This window comes from Chiloscyllium plagiosum, unplaced genomic scaffold (genome assembly GCF_037043375.1).
Source record: "Chiloscyllium plagiosum isolate Xiang-an unplaced genomic scaffold, Cpla_swu_hap1 HiC_scaffold_3, whole genome shotgun sequence".
Taxonomy (NCBI): Eukaryota; Metazoa; Chordata; class Chondrichthyes; order Orectolobiformes; family Hemiscylliidae; genus Chiloscyllium; species Chiloscyllium plagiosum.
Window position 1 is genome coordinate 17,610,879 of NW_028270141.1, and position 15,921 is coordinate 17,626,799.

At 42.2% G+C, this 15,921-nt stretch overlaps 1 protein-coding gene across 4 annotated transcripts in view; it reads right to left on the bottom strand.

Moving 5' to 3' along the window:
- The window catches only part of greb1 (growth regulating estrogen receptor binding 1), a 324,923-nt gene that overhangs the window by 75,966 nt on the left and 233,036 nt on the right, over positions 1–15,921 (bottom strand). For all 4 annotated transcript variants that reach the window (XM_087977669.1, XM_043677653.2, XM_087977663.1 and 1 more), the window contains 3 exons: positions 12,409–12,595; positions 9,574–9,710; positions 7,253–7,592 (listed from right to left, as the gene is read on the bottom strand). In XM_087977669.1, coding sequence (XP_087833795.1) covers positions 7,253–7,592; positions 9,574–9,710; positions 12,409–12,595 — 664 coding nt within the window. The remainder of the gene's footprint in view (positions 1–7,252; positions 7,593–9,573; positions 9,711–12,408; positions 12,596–15,921) is intronic.

The window sequence follows — 15,921 nt, forward strand, 5'->3', positions numbered from 1 at the left end:
TTTTATCATTAAGGAGAGACCACGTTTCACAGCTCAGGAGTGTATTACAGCATATGACACAATTTTGAAATTACAAGTCATGCTGCTACAACATGTGTTTCGTCAGCGCAAATTGGCTATAATGTGATTGACGAATTGTGGATGTTGTTTGGATACCACAAACTTTCTACTGAATGGGAATAGTGATTTTCTATTAGCAATCATCTACAGCACAATTTTCTATAGCGCACGATTGCAGAGGAACACAACTGTTGGGTTACAGCAGAACTGTCCTAAGGGGTAAAGTTGCAATGACAACTTTATGTACAGGGCCAGACCATGTCAAAGCCTTTGATGAGGTTCAGTGTAATATTAAACAAAGAGCTGCATGTCATTGCTAGGAAAATCAACAATGGTATGACATCCAGAAAAATATACTGACAATCCTAAACTCGGTCACAACCTATCAGGAGCCGGATAATTTGAATTTACAAGAACTTTCATGGCTTTAGAAATTATTGATATAAGGGCAATACGATGAAAGTTTCTGAGCTACCACGGATTATGGGCTGTACTTTGCACTGAGGGCAGGTTCCCCACATGTATATGTACATGTTGTGGGCCAGCTGACCTCCACTTACCCTACTGTCCCTCCACCTTCATTTCTCATGTGACAACCCTTCAGTAAGAGGTGGGACCTCCAGGAAGAAGTGCTGCTTAGAAAGCTGCTCATTGGCAGCTGTGACAGTGGTAAGCAATGGTAGTGGCTACTGCTGGTATGCCAAGAAGGTGGGACTCAGTGATGGGCCTCGACATTTGAGTCAGGGATTTTGCTGGGGCCAGGATGTCAGTCTCCAGTGAGAGTTGGGTGTAGGGAACATCTTGGACAAGTTGGGGGAAAGCTGGTCATGGGGTCCTGGATAGGAGGCATCTCCCACTTCACAGACCTAAACGTTGGTGGGAGGATTAATTGGCAGTAAGTATACCACTGTTGGCATGTGCCCGAATTTAATGGTTGAATCAGTTATTCTCCCACGCTGAAATGGCTTTGAAAATTCAACCCTTTCTCTTCAGGCAAAGGATGGACTTACAAAATTCCTCAGAGCAAAAGAATAGTGCACAGTAAGAGAGAAGAAGAATGATAGCGTAGGTTAGGGGAATTAGCAATGAGAAATAAAACAGAGACAGCCAATAGGATTGGACGTCCTCTTGGAATCCAGTGTTGTACTTACATCACAGTAATAAAACAATGGGAAAGCAGCATGAAGGAATTGAGTGATGTGGGCTGAATCTGACATATCTTCCAATAAGTGCAAGTTTTGTTGAGCTTAACTTCGATGGATTTTCACTGTGATGTCCAGTGGTCATTCTCGCTGTATCTTACCAAACTCACCTTTTTAGCAATGGATTAAAAAGCCAAAGAACTGCAGACACTGGAAATCAGAAACAAATATTTGCTGGGAAAACTCAGCAGGTCTGGCATCTTCTGTGGACAAAAAGCAGATTCGATGTTTCGGGTCCAATGATCCTTCTTCAGAACACGACTGTTAACTCTGTTTTCTCTCCACAAATGCTGTTAGAGCTGCTAAGTTTTCAGAGCAATTTCTATTTTTGATTCGTTCACAACCTATTCGCCCTTATGGCAACTCTCATTTCCAAATCAATCCCCATTCTACCTATCAAGGTACCCAGAACAACTTGTCGCCACTGCTGGGATATCCCAGGATGCACATGGCACCGTGCCATTCCTAAAAGCTGATTGTGCACTAAGTCAAGCACTGAGTTCTGATGCTGCCCTGCATGGTTCCTGATATTTGACCCAAACAAGGGAAATTTGGTGTCCTACTTTGCAGGTAAAGGCCTAGGGGCCTTGTCGGATGGGGAAGTACATAAGCAGAATGTCCTCTTTACACAGAGCCACCAGAGGAAGCCATTGCTACAGAGGAGGCCAATCTGGTCCAAGGCTGCCAGCCAGATCAGTGCAGCCTCAACTGGAGGAAGGCTCAGCCACGTAGGAAGAAGGTCAATGACCTTCTCACTCCACAAGAGTAAGTGCCACTATCTTCTATCTGATATCTCACACTCACTCTATCTAGGCTACCGTATCCACCTCCCAACAAGGCTCATGCTCGACCACTCTCATTATTGCCATCTTCCCTGTTTTGAGGTTAGCCACCCCAACCCTCTGCCACCACTAACTCCCTGCATGCCCTCTGTGCTGTCTACTCTCTCGCTCGAGTAATCTCCCCACTGGCACTAAAAATCCTAGCTGTGCCGCTCACTTTCATCTCCTATAAGTTCTGCCTCTCTCTCTCTCTCTTTCTCTCTCTCATTCCAGGAGGAAAACAACCCCTTATAAGGCAGAAAGAATCAAGATGGCCAGTGGACAGCCTGGAGAAAGTGAGGAATGCAGATACTGGAGATCAGAGTCAAAAACTGTGGTGCTGGAAAAGCACAGTCAGTCAGGCAGCATCCGAGGAGCAGGAGAATTAATGTTTTGAGTATAAGCCCTTCATCAGGAATGAGGGCCTGGCATAGAGCTCCTCACAGTTAATATGGAAAGGATCTTGACTCTGACTGCTTCAGTGGCTTGATTAAACCATATTCAAAGGAGAAAGTGAGGACTGCAGATGCTGGAGATCAGAGCTGAAAATGTGTTGCTGGAAAAGCGCAGCAGGTCAGGCAGCATCCAAGGAGCAGGAGAGTCAACGTTTCGGGCATAAGCCCTTCTTCAGGAGGTCCTGAAGGGCTCATGCCCGAAACATCGATTCTCCTGCTTCTTGGATGCTGCCTGACCTGCTGCGCTTTTCCACCAACACATTTTCAGCTCTAACCATATTCAAACCCCCGAACTGGCATTGGAAGTTGCCTTTAACTTACTCCTTGATCGAAGCCTCTCTCCCTTGACTTGACTGAGGACTGCTGACAACCAAGCAAGGTTGCTTTCTTAACGACTGCACTAAACAGAACAGCAATACAGAAGCACTGTGAGACTGGTAACTCTGGTTGCGGGGATAAAGTGTAAGAAGGCAAGGTAAGGCAGGGTTGCACTAAGTCGAAAAGTGTGGCGCTGGAAAAGCACAGCAGGTCAGGTATCCGAGTAGCAGGAGAGTCAAAGTTTCGGACATAAGCCCTTCATCAGGAATGTGATCTCCAGCATCTGCAGTCCTCACTTTCTCCTCAGGGTGAGGAGTCCAGGTTGCCCAGAGTGAGTGAGTGCGACCACAGCAAAGTGAACAGCCTGAAGGTGCAGCCAGGTCCAATTCATGGGCTGGGTACAAGTCTCTAAATCCACAGTGTCCTTGCTGTAGTATTACAATGATAATTGTCAGTCCAGTCCAAGCTGAAGCACAGAAATAGGCTGTATTGGAGATCTATCAGGAGGGTTCTTAGAGGCCGGCATATGTCAAATATCAATGCCTGAGATTGTTTTGGGGGGGCAGGGGGGCACTCCCATGAGCATGCTCGGAGATATTGGTGCTCAGTATGTAACATAGAGGAGCTTTGGAGGAAGCAGTAAGCTGAAGTAACCAAGTGCATCCTCGGACTTCCATGTTGAGAATTGTTGACACCTACTTTGCTTGGTGTGTTGGTTAAGATGGGAAAGTGAACATTAGTGAGGCAAGTTACAGCATTAATAATGATGTGGAGGTGCCAGTGTTGGACTGGGATGGACAAAGTTAAGAGTCACACAACACCAGGTTATAGTCCAACAGGTTTATTTGGAAGTCAAGCTTTTGAAGCGCTGCTCCTTCATCAGATAGCTAGTGGATCATAGGACATAGTCCTATGGAGCAGCGATCTGAATGCTTGTACTTCCACATAAACCTGTTGGACGATAACCTGGTGTTGTGTGAGTTTCAGCATTAATGAGGCATATAACAAGCTGTAATCTCCTTTAATTGGAGATTACTGGTGCCTGGAGAGAAACCTCATCTTCCATGAAACAGATGCATGCATTAAAGATGCAGTGAGCTGCTTTCAATGTCGAAGTGGGGCCTTGCCAGATTTCTCAGCTCATTCTGCCATCTATCTGACCATGGTCCACATCATTCATGTCCCTATAATATTCCACTCAGAGTCTTGTTTTCATTCAAGCCTCAAAACCTCTGTGGTAAGATTTTTCTTTTTAAACTTCAGATAGGACAAAATATCACACATTTTATCCAAACCTTTTATCTGCTTTCTGAAACGCACAAACAATTTTATTTAGTGAGGGAGTGAAGTGAGCCAGGGAATATATGAAAGTTTTCCATTAGTGCTCTGTGGTGAATGTAACATGGAAGGAAGTAATTCTGTATTAATTGCATCAGGAATTGTTCAACTTTGAAATTCTGAATCTATGTAAAGCTTATCGATGCAATGATCACAAATACCATGACATGTGAAAAAAACAGAACTTCTAAAAAATATTGCTGATGGAATGCCAGCATCTCTAGCAAGTACAGCACTTGCTTTCCACCTCTATTTGCATTCAAATTAGTGATGAGCTGTCTGTTAAAATACTTCTAACCCATGTGGTACATGTATATATTTGCATAGTGCTGTCAAGTAAGGAATTTCAGGATTTTGACCTAGCGACAGTGAACAAGTATTGATAAATTTCCAGAGAAGGGTGGTGTGTGAAGTGCAGGGGATCTTGCATGTGCTGCTGTCTGTCTGCATGTGCTTTTCTTGCTCTTCAAAGTGATAGAGACTGAAGGTTAGAGAAGGAGTCTTTAAAGATTACTGTAGTGCACCTTGCACATGTTACACACTGCACCCACATTACGCTGGTGGTAGAAGTAGTGAATTTTTTTCTTACAGTGGTGGATTGAGTGTTTCTTTTCTTATGTCAATGTTAATCGTTCATACGTTAGACAAAGAGACAACAATATGTAACCTATTGTCTGTAAGGTACAATGGGAAAACAGGTAACATTCCAAGTCTGCAATAATCCATTTGTTGTAAAATTAGTATAAATCCTGGTAGGTTTCACTGTGCTGTAGTTCTATCATTTTATCTTTCCGCCCTCCCTCATATCATTTGCAATAAACTGGGACTTGGCAGGCAGAAATAGTCTTCTAACACTTGGGTAAAATACTCAAAACTGAATCCAAATTAAACTGGTATGGGGTGGGGGGGGGGGGGGGGGGGGGTGGGGGGGAGGGGGCAATACAAATCATGACACGGGATTCTTTCCCAACTCGACAATATTATACGATGCATACAATCCTCAAGAGGCATGTAACATTTTGGGACGAGTGTTCAGTACCTTCTGTGATGTGTCAGGAGCAATTAAGCAGCATAATGCTGCAAATGTAACAAACTATTGTCTGAGGTGGCAGGACAGGTTACAGAGATTACACTTTTGGTCTTGTTGGAAGACACGACTCATCGGGATACAATATCTACATGCCTTGTACTTTTTGTGATAATATACAAATGCAAGTTGTGCTGGTTGTATCATGTCTTTCACCATAATCTGTGTTTTGTACAGCCAACTTAGTGTGAAACAGTGCAGTTTACAAAACAGAAGTTTTAACATGGTCTACCTTCAGAACAGTATCTGATATAGAGATCCAGTCTGAAACAAAAGATACTTTTTTTTTTGCAAACACTTCACATTCCACTGCCCTCCCCACCCCCACAGCCACATACTGGAAGATATTGGTCGATGGAAATCAATATTCTAAAGATTAGGTAACCAGATTATGTTAGAAAGCAACCAGACACTAAATGTAGGAGAAAGTGAGGACTGCAGATGCTGGAGATCAGAGTCGAGAATGTGGTGCTGGAAAAGCACAGCAGGTCATGCAGCATCCGAGGAGCAGGAGATCAGGCAGCTTCCGAGGAACAGGAGTATAGGAGGAACCAAGGAGCAGAAGATCAGAGAGCTTTCGGGGAGCCGGAGATGAGGGAACTTCCAGGGAGCAGGGGATCAGGAGGATCCGAGGAGCAGGAGATCAGAGAGCTTCCGGGGAGCTGAGATCAGGGAGCTTCCGGGGAGGCGGAGATCAGGGAGCTTCCGGGGAGCCGTGATCAGGGAGCTTCCGAGGAGTCGGAGATCAGGGAGCTTCTGGGAAGCCGAGATCAGGGAGCTTCCGAGGAGTCGGAGATCAGGGAGCTTCCGGGGAGGCGGAGATCAGGGAGCTTCCGGGGAGCCGAGATCAGGGAGCTTCCGAGGAGTCGGAGATCAGGGAGCTTCCGGGGAGCCAAGATCAGGGAGCTTCCGGGGAGTCGGAGATCAGGGAGCTTCCGGGGAGCCGGAGATCAGGCAGCTTCCGGGGAGCCGAGATCAGGGAGCTTCCGGGGAGTCGGAGATCAGGGAGCTTCCGGGGAGGCGGAGATCAGGGAGCTTCCGGGGAGCCGGAGATCAGGGAGCTTCCGGGGAGCCGGAGATCAGGCAGCTTCTGGGGAGCCGAGATCAGGGAGCTTCCGGGGAGTCGGAGATCAGGGAGCTTCCGGGGAGGCGGAGATCAGGGAGCTTCCGAGGAGCAGGAAACTGCTCCAACTCCTCAGATGCTGCCTGACCTGCTGTGCTTTTCCAGAAACTAAATGTAATCAAGATGAATTAATATTTTAACCAAGGATCAGATAGTATTTCCATTGAGACATAAGATGTCAGATGATTCTGCTTTACAGCGGTTACATTAACAACTGTAGTTATGACTTCACAATAGCAAGTGATAACCTTCACTTGTGATACTTTAGATTCATAAGTAGGAACATCAACAGAAGGACAGACATATTTCTGGCAATTGGGGAAGAATAGGAATAGGAATAGGAACATCCACAGCTATTGGATTGAATTAAGTTAGTTCATTGGCACTAGCAGAACAGTTCAAGAATAAAAGCAATTAGAGTTATAGAGCACAGACACAGACCATTTGGCCCAACTCATCCACACCAACCAGACATCCCAATCTGACCTAGTCCCAGTTGCCAGCACTTGGCCCATATCCCTCTAAACCCTTCCTATTCATATACCCATCCAGAACGCCTTTTAAATGCTGTAATTGTACCAGCCTCCACCATTTCCTCTGGCAGCTTATTCCATACACGCACCATCCTCTGCGTGAAAATGTTACCCTTTAGGTCCCTTTTAAATCTTTCCCCTCTCACCTCATTGTTAGGCCACCTGGTTGAGAGTCATGTCAAATAAAACTGATCTCGTCACAATTTAACGCCCAATTTATGACACTACACCTTACAATAGCTAAGAAAAAGGAGTTCTTCCAAAATCCAGATCTCGTTTAAGATGGAACAATAGTAAATGTAAAGCAGTAGTTACCTTCAGTTGTGTCAGAAAGTGCTGGCTAATGTTTATTTTCGTGTTTGGAGTCCCAAGGATGATTTCAAATCTGTGCTGCAGACCCAGGCGGTGTCTAACCTGACACAATCGCTCATATGCCAGTGCAGCAAGCGAAATGGAGGGAATCCTGAGCAAAACCATGTAGCCATGGTTGTTTGGACAGTTTCTTGTAGAGTTTGTAAGACTCTGAACTATTTCTAGAGTTTCCACAGAAGAATAGTTCTTCATCTGTGAGTGCCCTGCAGTTACCATCATGGCTGCTGAGTAATGCTGAATTAAGATGTATGTCCAGATCACAGCACTGTGCATCTTGGGAAACCTGAAGCCAAAAATAAGAACAAGTAAAAAGAATGTCAGAAAAAAAGCTCTCAACAAAGTTAAAGTTACGTGCATTCATACTCGGGTTACATTTAATGTTAGGGTTGATGCAGAATTTAAAATGATTTGATTTGTAATTTGCACGGAGTTTTTAAAAAGTGTTAGATTTTATTGCTGTCATACAGACACTATTTTTATGTTGCTTCTTACAAGATCATGAACGGTTATTTTCACAGAATCACATTCATTACAGCACACTTTACCCATCATGCCTACACTGGTTTTATTATATAGCACCAATCTCCTGTCTTTTCCCCATATCAATTTCTATCCAAATAATTATCCAAGGCCCTCCTGAATGCCTCAATTAAACCTGCCTCCACTACATTTTCAGGCAGTGCATTCACTACTCGATGGACTCACTACTTGAAAAAGTTTTTTCTCACATCAACCTTGGCTCGTTTGTATATCATTATAAATAATGCCCTCCTGTTCTTGTTCCTATATAAGCAGGAATAGCATCTCCCTTTCTAATCTATCCAGCCCACTCATGGTTTTAAAAACCTGTATCAAATCTCCTCTCAGTCTCTTCTCTCGAGGGGAGACAGTCTCAACTTCTTCCATCTAGTGCTACCTCTCCATCAGTTTCTTGCTCCATTGGTTTTGGAAGTGGATGAAATCAGATTGGATTGTTGGGAATACGTTTTTGAACTGGTTAAAGGATTTCTGAATCATCTGGAATAAAAGCAGCAAAGTCTCACCCTATCTATTCTGATACGTGCAACTGTACGAATAAATCATGCTCACATAATGATTAATTCACATGCACCAAGAGAATTATGATTAATGGGATTGGTGGTGAGAGAAAACCAAAGTCAGAGAACATGACAGGGAACAGAAGAATCAGAAATGACAAAGCAAGGACAGAAAACAACAGCCAAAGTAGTTATCTTTCCCTAATAATTAAATCATTCAGATATTGTCTCCTTACTGTTTTTCTTAAGTATGACCATTAGATGGTACTGTAACAATTTTAAAAAAGGACTCAGTGCAGTTCATAGTAAAAGGTTAGTTGGCCAGGTCGGAATTCAAGCTACTTTGCCAGATATAGTTGAAGCTTGAGTAATGTTTAAATGAATATCCAGTTAAAACGATGGCATAAATGGACTGGAGAAAAAGGCACTAGAGGTTGGAATTATAATTCCATACAATGGTTTGAATTGTTCAAGGGAGCTGGTGGTGACTCAAATGTTTCAGCTTTCAGTTAGACAGAGTAACAGCAGGGTGGAGGTCACTTACAAACAGTTAGTTCATGTGGATTATTATACTCTTTGTTATTTTAATAATTGAGTGAAAAGAAGGTTAAGGATGGGCTTAAACTTATCATTTCCTTTGAAGACATTTTACTAGAAACCATTTGCATCTTATTGTTCTTATTTCTAAAAAGAAATAACACTTCTAACTCCCCTCCTTTAATTTTGCCTATAATTGGCACCATACTTCAAATGAATAATTAGAAGCCACAATTTTTTTTATAACCATTTTTAAAGTGTCTCAATTTCCAAAAATACAAATGGAGACAAAATGTCCTGTGAGATTGAAGCCAGTGGGACAACACACACTGAACACTCCAATCTGACTGTGCTCCACCTACCACCTCGTCGTAGCCCATATTGAAAACTCCAATGAAACATAATTGACCCAAAACATTAATGTGGTTTTTCCACAAATGTTGACTGAGCAGTTGCGTATTCTGTTTCAATAAAAGAGATTTAAGGACGGGCAGCCAAACGTTTGGAATAAAATCGGTTGTTGGAAAAGGCAGGAAATATGTAATACAATGAATGGGAGCAGAATTAGTCTTGTTTCACTGATCTGAAATATCTCTCAGTACTAGCTTTTCAGTGTCAAATCAGTTACATTAGACTGATCTCACTTCTGGCATCAAAGCTAGCCATGTCATTTCTACATCAATCACCTACCTTTCCTCCACTGCAGTAACCATTGCTTCAAAAGAACTGTCATATCTCAACAATGGAAGTTTGTGTCCTGAGTAGGTGGAATCAATGAAGTCTGAGAGTCCGAAGTACTTATTATTTTCATGGTACAAGTTCACTTCCTAATGATGTGAAAGAACAGAATAAAGGAGAGCAATGTTAATCAAATGCAATGTATTCCCCGAAAGATTAAACATAGTGCTGAACTCTTAGATCTAAAACTTAACATTTGGAATTGAAATCTCCACCATCTTGGTGGTGAATTTGGAGGTAGGGGGAAAGGATGTAGAGAAGGGAAGCCCCCATCCTGCTTCCCGCCTGCACACAACTAAAGGAGGGTCGGAACACTTACGGACAGTCTCTTGCTTAGAACCTAACTGAGGCTCTTAAGTAAGCAATTGATGCCCTTTAAGTGGTGCGTCTCACCAAATCTGGTATTCAACCAGCAGTGGGTGGAGAGGTCGCCGCACAGAAAGCCTCAAAGCATCTGATCGGAGACAGGTGGAAGGCAGGGAGGATGGCGTGGGTTGCAGGTAAGGGACTGCAGTGTTTCTTCATTAACAGGTATGCAGCTCATATCCTACTTCTTTCTTCTAAGATCCCTGGATTTGGATTTTTAAACGTTTACACAAGTAACGAATATAGTACAAGAGAAGGTCATCTTTTTTTCCATCAGACAATTTTAAATACGTGATAATGGTATCACATAGTGTCAACAGTAAAACAATTTTCCAATTTCCATTGAGGGGTCGCTAACAAGAAAGCAATTGTTTATAACAAAGCAAGTGGGACTGAGACCCCTTGTCCAAAGAAGAAGTATCAGTCCAAAATCTTTTCCTATTTCAAACTGCAGTTATTTACAAGAGATTAATTCCTCAAAAAACTGATAGTTATGTTAAGTTTTCTTACAAAGGACTGCTCCACACACAGGCACATAACATAATGCTATAATGGAGTGCAGTTTCAAAGGCAAAGTGAAGACAAGACTACATTTGTAAGCGAATGTTATCAGTACAGGGTAGGTTTGAGAAGCATAATGTTTTGACTTGGAACTTCATGTCCCATTAAGAAAAAGAAAATTATGTAAAAATGTTTCTTACAATGTTTTTAATTAATTATTTCTGGAATGTGGATGTTGCTAGCTGTATCATTATTGATTGCCTGCCCCTAGTTGCCTGATGAGAAGTTGAGGGTGGACTGCCTTCTTGAACTGCTACAGCATGTTTATTGTAGGTAGACCCATAGTGCCATTAGAGATGGACTTCCAGTGCTTTGAAAGCAGCAACATTTAAGTGACGGCAATACATTTCAAAGTCAGGATGGTCTCTGCTGCTCTTATCTTTCTCGGTGATAGTGGCCGTAGGTTTGGAAGGGGCTGTTTAAGGACCTTTGTCTTATTGATTGCAGACAGACTTTGAGGAATCTAGAGGTGAGTTATTCATTGCAGGATTCCTAGTTTTTTAACTAATCTTGGAACTACAATATTCAAATGGTTAATTCAATTTAGCTTCTGGTCAATGGTAGGCCACAGGATGTTGTTAATGGGGTATTCAACAATGGTAATGCATTGAATGGCCAAGGGGCTATGGTAAGATTCTCTCTTACTGGAAATGGTCATTGCCTGGTAACTGTGTGCTGCTAACTTATTTGCCACCTATCAGTCCAAGTCTAGATATTGTCCAGGTCTTGGTGTATTTGGACATGGATTTCTTGAGTATCTGATGATTTAAAGATTTAGTGTGATGATATAAATTATGTTAAATGTGGCTGTTATCTGCAATTCTCCTTGTAATACATTCTGGATCAGGGTCAATCCTTCAAATGCCCACATTCCCCTTGGGAGAGAGGAAATACAGAGTCTGCTTACAGAAGAAACACTGGCTAAGATTATACATAGGGATTGCTCATGTTTTCAGTTCATTAATCAGTGTGCAGGCAAGAATCCTAAAGAGTCCAAAATAGTGAAGTAGGTCAAAGCACTTACAGAGGTTTATAAAATCATGTGGGGCATGGATAGGGTGAATAGGATGGGAGAGTTCAAAACTGGAGGGCATAGGTTTTAGGTGAGAGGGGAAAGATTTTGAAAGAACCCCAGGGGCAACTTTTTCATGCAGAGGGTGGTGCATGTCTGGAATGAGCTGCCAAAGGAAGTGGTGGAGGCTGGTACAATTACAACATTTAAAAGACACCTAGGTGGGTATATGAATCGGAAGGGTTTAGAGAGATATGTGCCAAATGCTGACAAATGTAATTAGGTCAGATTGGCATGTCTGGTCAGTGCAGATGAGTTAGACAGAAGGATCTGTTTCCAGGCTGTGTAACTCTATGATTTTACAACACTCACCATTATTATCTGTTACTCTTTTACTGCCACTTCAGGTCGCTTTCAAAAAAACTAGCACTTTGTTGGAATTTGAATTTTGAGAAGTAACAGCACATTTTGATCATTTTAACCATTTTGATTCCCCCAATCAAGTGATTAATTATTATAAATTGGCTATCCCACTGTGGGGAGAACAAACATGCCCCATCATGATTTCATCCACAGTTTTCAAAACTGCTTATTGAATGACAATATGAATAAAAAGCGTTGGCTTATCTTTCCCTCACTCACCCCTGGTTGTATTTTCAGCACCTGCTTTACATCAATAAACATTGGAAGGGGCAACCAAGTATTTTCTTTTTTCCAATTGTTTTATTAACTTTTTAGCCTAAGAATTCTAAGGATTAGCAGAAAGGATGCCAGTTCCTTTACACACTATCACTCCATTGTAGCAACACTGAATTGTTAAACATTAGGAATACTTCAGTAAAATTTACACTGTTGCAGGATGATGGCCAATGGATCTCATTATAGGGGCTGATGTAGGTCTGCTGTGTTTGAAGGGCGTAGGGGAAAGATGTAACTTGGAGTGTCAACACATTCAGTGCTTCTTTAATTTCTTTGCAGTTCACGATTCTATCAGCCAGGCCCAGAAACGGTTCACTCTGTGAAAACATTCCCCCACTGGAATCGAGATAAGAATACAATACTGAGAATTAATGAGATCTTTCAGGAAATCCTTAAACACAGACACACACAGTTGTATTGCAAAATGTCACTTAATACAAACAAATCGCAGAAAAATTGGAAAGAGCAAACAATAAATGTCTAATCACTTAAAGTTTAAGGACAGTAGAAATAAATGAAATCACTAGGAACAAGAGAATAAAAGTTAACTTAGTTCTAAAGTGTTGCATGCTTATATGTGTTGACTGTACACTCAATCTAAGAAATCCATTTATCTTTCATTAAAACCAAACAGTCGTATGGTATCAGTAGGCTGTGGAGAAAGTGAGGACTGCAGATGCTGGAGATCAGAGCTGAAAATGTGTTGCTGGAAAAGCGCAGCAGGTCAGGCAGCATCCAAGGAACAGGAGAATCGACGTTTCGGGCATAAGACCTTCTTCCTGATTTTCAGATCAGTAGGTTGTGGAAAGGCTAACCCTTTTCTTAGATGGATTGCTGGTAAAGTTACTGCGTCAACACATTGCACAACCATTAATCAAACTTTGCCCAAAATAGAAGCCAATTCAATTAGAGAATGGCTGAATGATCCCTGGCAGCTGAAAGCCAGGAATGTCCCTCTCTTGTTGGCAAACGTGAGCAATGTACGATGTGATGTTCTTTATTCTAATTCCAATGTATGAGCAGAATGAGAAGGTAATTCACTAAACCAGAGTATGACCAGATTTATTAGTAGCACGTTTGTTGTCAATTTTGCTCAGCCATCAATTATTCTTCCATCGTGTTGCTAACACCTAATTGCTGCACAAGCTTGAACCTTTGAGAACTTTGAACTTACTTTGTCGATTATTTGAAAAAATGTTTAACAAACTCTCAATACACAAGATTACAACTTCAAAAAAAGGCTACTGTGTTGCTGGTATAAACCTTCGAGTGACAAGCAACAAAAACTTGAAAAACTGGTGAACCTGATGAAAGAAAGATCACACCAACTTTGATCTACAGAAGTCAGAACTCTGCCATTTACTGGTGCTTTCTAAGGGGCTGATTTTAGTGGTGTCCAGTTACTGAGGGGAATGTCCTTCGTAATTTAACTAGTAGAAATGGTAAGTAGCCTGCAGGTCAATTTACACAGAGCTTAGCTTTGTCACTGTATCAAAATACCAAACTCAGGAATTGTGCGTGTGAAGGAAGTCTCTGTTTAAAGAATCAATCTCTTTTGAAGGTCAAGTCTGGCATGGTGCTGAATTTTAACATGAATTTGTTATTTCTTTTGCAGTTTGAGACAGATGAACGAGATGCCTACGCTGCTAGTGACAGGTGCATACTTAATCAGGTAGCCTGGCAGTGGGCTACTTCAGATCTTTGGAATTATCACTTGTGTAAAAAACAAGAGGCATTTTTGCAAAGACATGGAACAAAATATCACAGCAGTCTGCTCGACTGAGTATTTAATGTGAGATTGTAGTGAGTGAGGGAAATTTTTTTTATTCATTCATGAGCTGGCTGGGTCAGCACTTTTTGTCCATCCTTCGTCGCTCTTCAGAAGATGGTGGTAAGCTGCCTTCTTGAACCACTGAAGTCCATATACTGTAGGTAGACCCATTAGGGAGGGAATTCTTGGATTTTGACCCAGCAACAACAAAGGAACGGCGATATATTTCCAAATCAGGGTGGTGAGTGCCTTGGAGGGGAACTTGAAGGTTCTTGTCCTTCCAGATGGAAAGGGTCATGGGTTTGGAAGGTGCTGCCTAAGGATCTTTGGTGAATTTCTGCAATGCACCTTGTCATAAAGTCATAGAGTCATACAGAAATAGGCCCTTCAGCCTCACACATGCCAACAAGATTTCCTAAACTGAATTATTCCCACTTTCTTGTATTTAGCCCACATAGAGTCATAGCCGTAGAATCCTACAGCACAGAGGCAGACTCTTGGGCTCAAACTGGTCCATGCTGACAAAAATGTCCGTCCAGACTTACCCCATTTCCCCGCACTTGGCCCATATCCTTCTAATCCTTTCCTATCCGTGTAATTGTCCAAATGCCCTTTAAATGTTGTTAATGTACCCACCTCAACCACTTCCTCTGGCAGCTCATTCCATATGCATACCACCCTCTGTGTAAAACAGTTGCCCTCAGGTTCCCTTTTATTCTTTCACCTCTAACCATACCCCACTAAACCTTTCCTATCCATGGATCAGGCTGAAGGGCCTGTTTCCACTCTGTAAGTAATCTAATCTAATCTGTGCAATTGTCTTTTAAATGTTGTAACTGTGCCTGAATCTATCACTTCCTCTGGAAGTTTTTTCCATGGAGACATCACCCTCTGTGTGAAAACGTTGCCCATCAGGTCCCTTATAAATCTTTCCCCTCTCACCTTAAACCTCTGCCCACTAGTTATGGATTCCCTTACCCTGGGGAAGAGTTCTTGTTTATTCACCTTACATATGCCTTTCATGATTTTATAAAACTTTATAATGTCACCCCTCAGCTTTCTACATTCCAGGAAAACAAAAGTTCTGGTCTATCCTGCCTCTCCTTATAACTCAAATTTCCAGTCTCAGTAACCTCCTGTAAATCTTTTCAGGGTGAATAGAATTATTCGCAGTACTCCAAATGTGGCCTTACCAATGTCTTGTACAGCTGTAACATGGCATCCCAACTCCTGTACTCACCAATGAAGACAACCTTGCCAAACGCCTTCATCATCACTCTGTGTACCTCTGATGCCACTTAACGAACTATGTACTACACTCCCAAAGTCTCTGTTTGACAACACTCCCTAGTGCCCTACCATTAACTGTGTAAGTCCTGCCCTGGTTTGTCTTACCAAAATGCAACGTCACACATTCATCTGAATTAAACTCCAGCTGCCACTCCTCAGCCCATTGCTCCAATGGATCAAGATCCCGTTGTACTTAGATAACCTTCTTCACTGTGCACTAGGCCATCAATTTTAATGACGTACGAACCATACCTCCAGTATTCATATCCAAATCATTTATACAAATGAAAAACAACTGTGGACCCAACACATCAGTGGTCACAGACCTCCAGTCTGAACAAAAACCCTCTATCATCACCCTCTGTCTTCTACCATCAATCCAACTTAAAATCGTAGACAGTACACACTGCTGCAACTGAGTGTCAGTGGTGGAGAGAATTAATACCAATCAAGTTGGCTGCTTCGTCCTGGATGTGTGTCATGCTTCTTGACTTTTTCTTAAGCTGTACTCATTGAGGCATGTGAGAGTATTCCATCACATTCCTGACTTCTGCTCTGTCGGTGATGGACAGGCTTTGGGGAGTTACTTGTTGCAGTATTC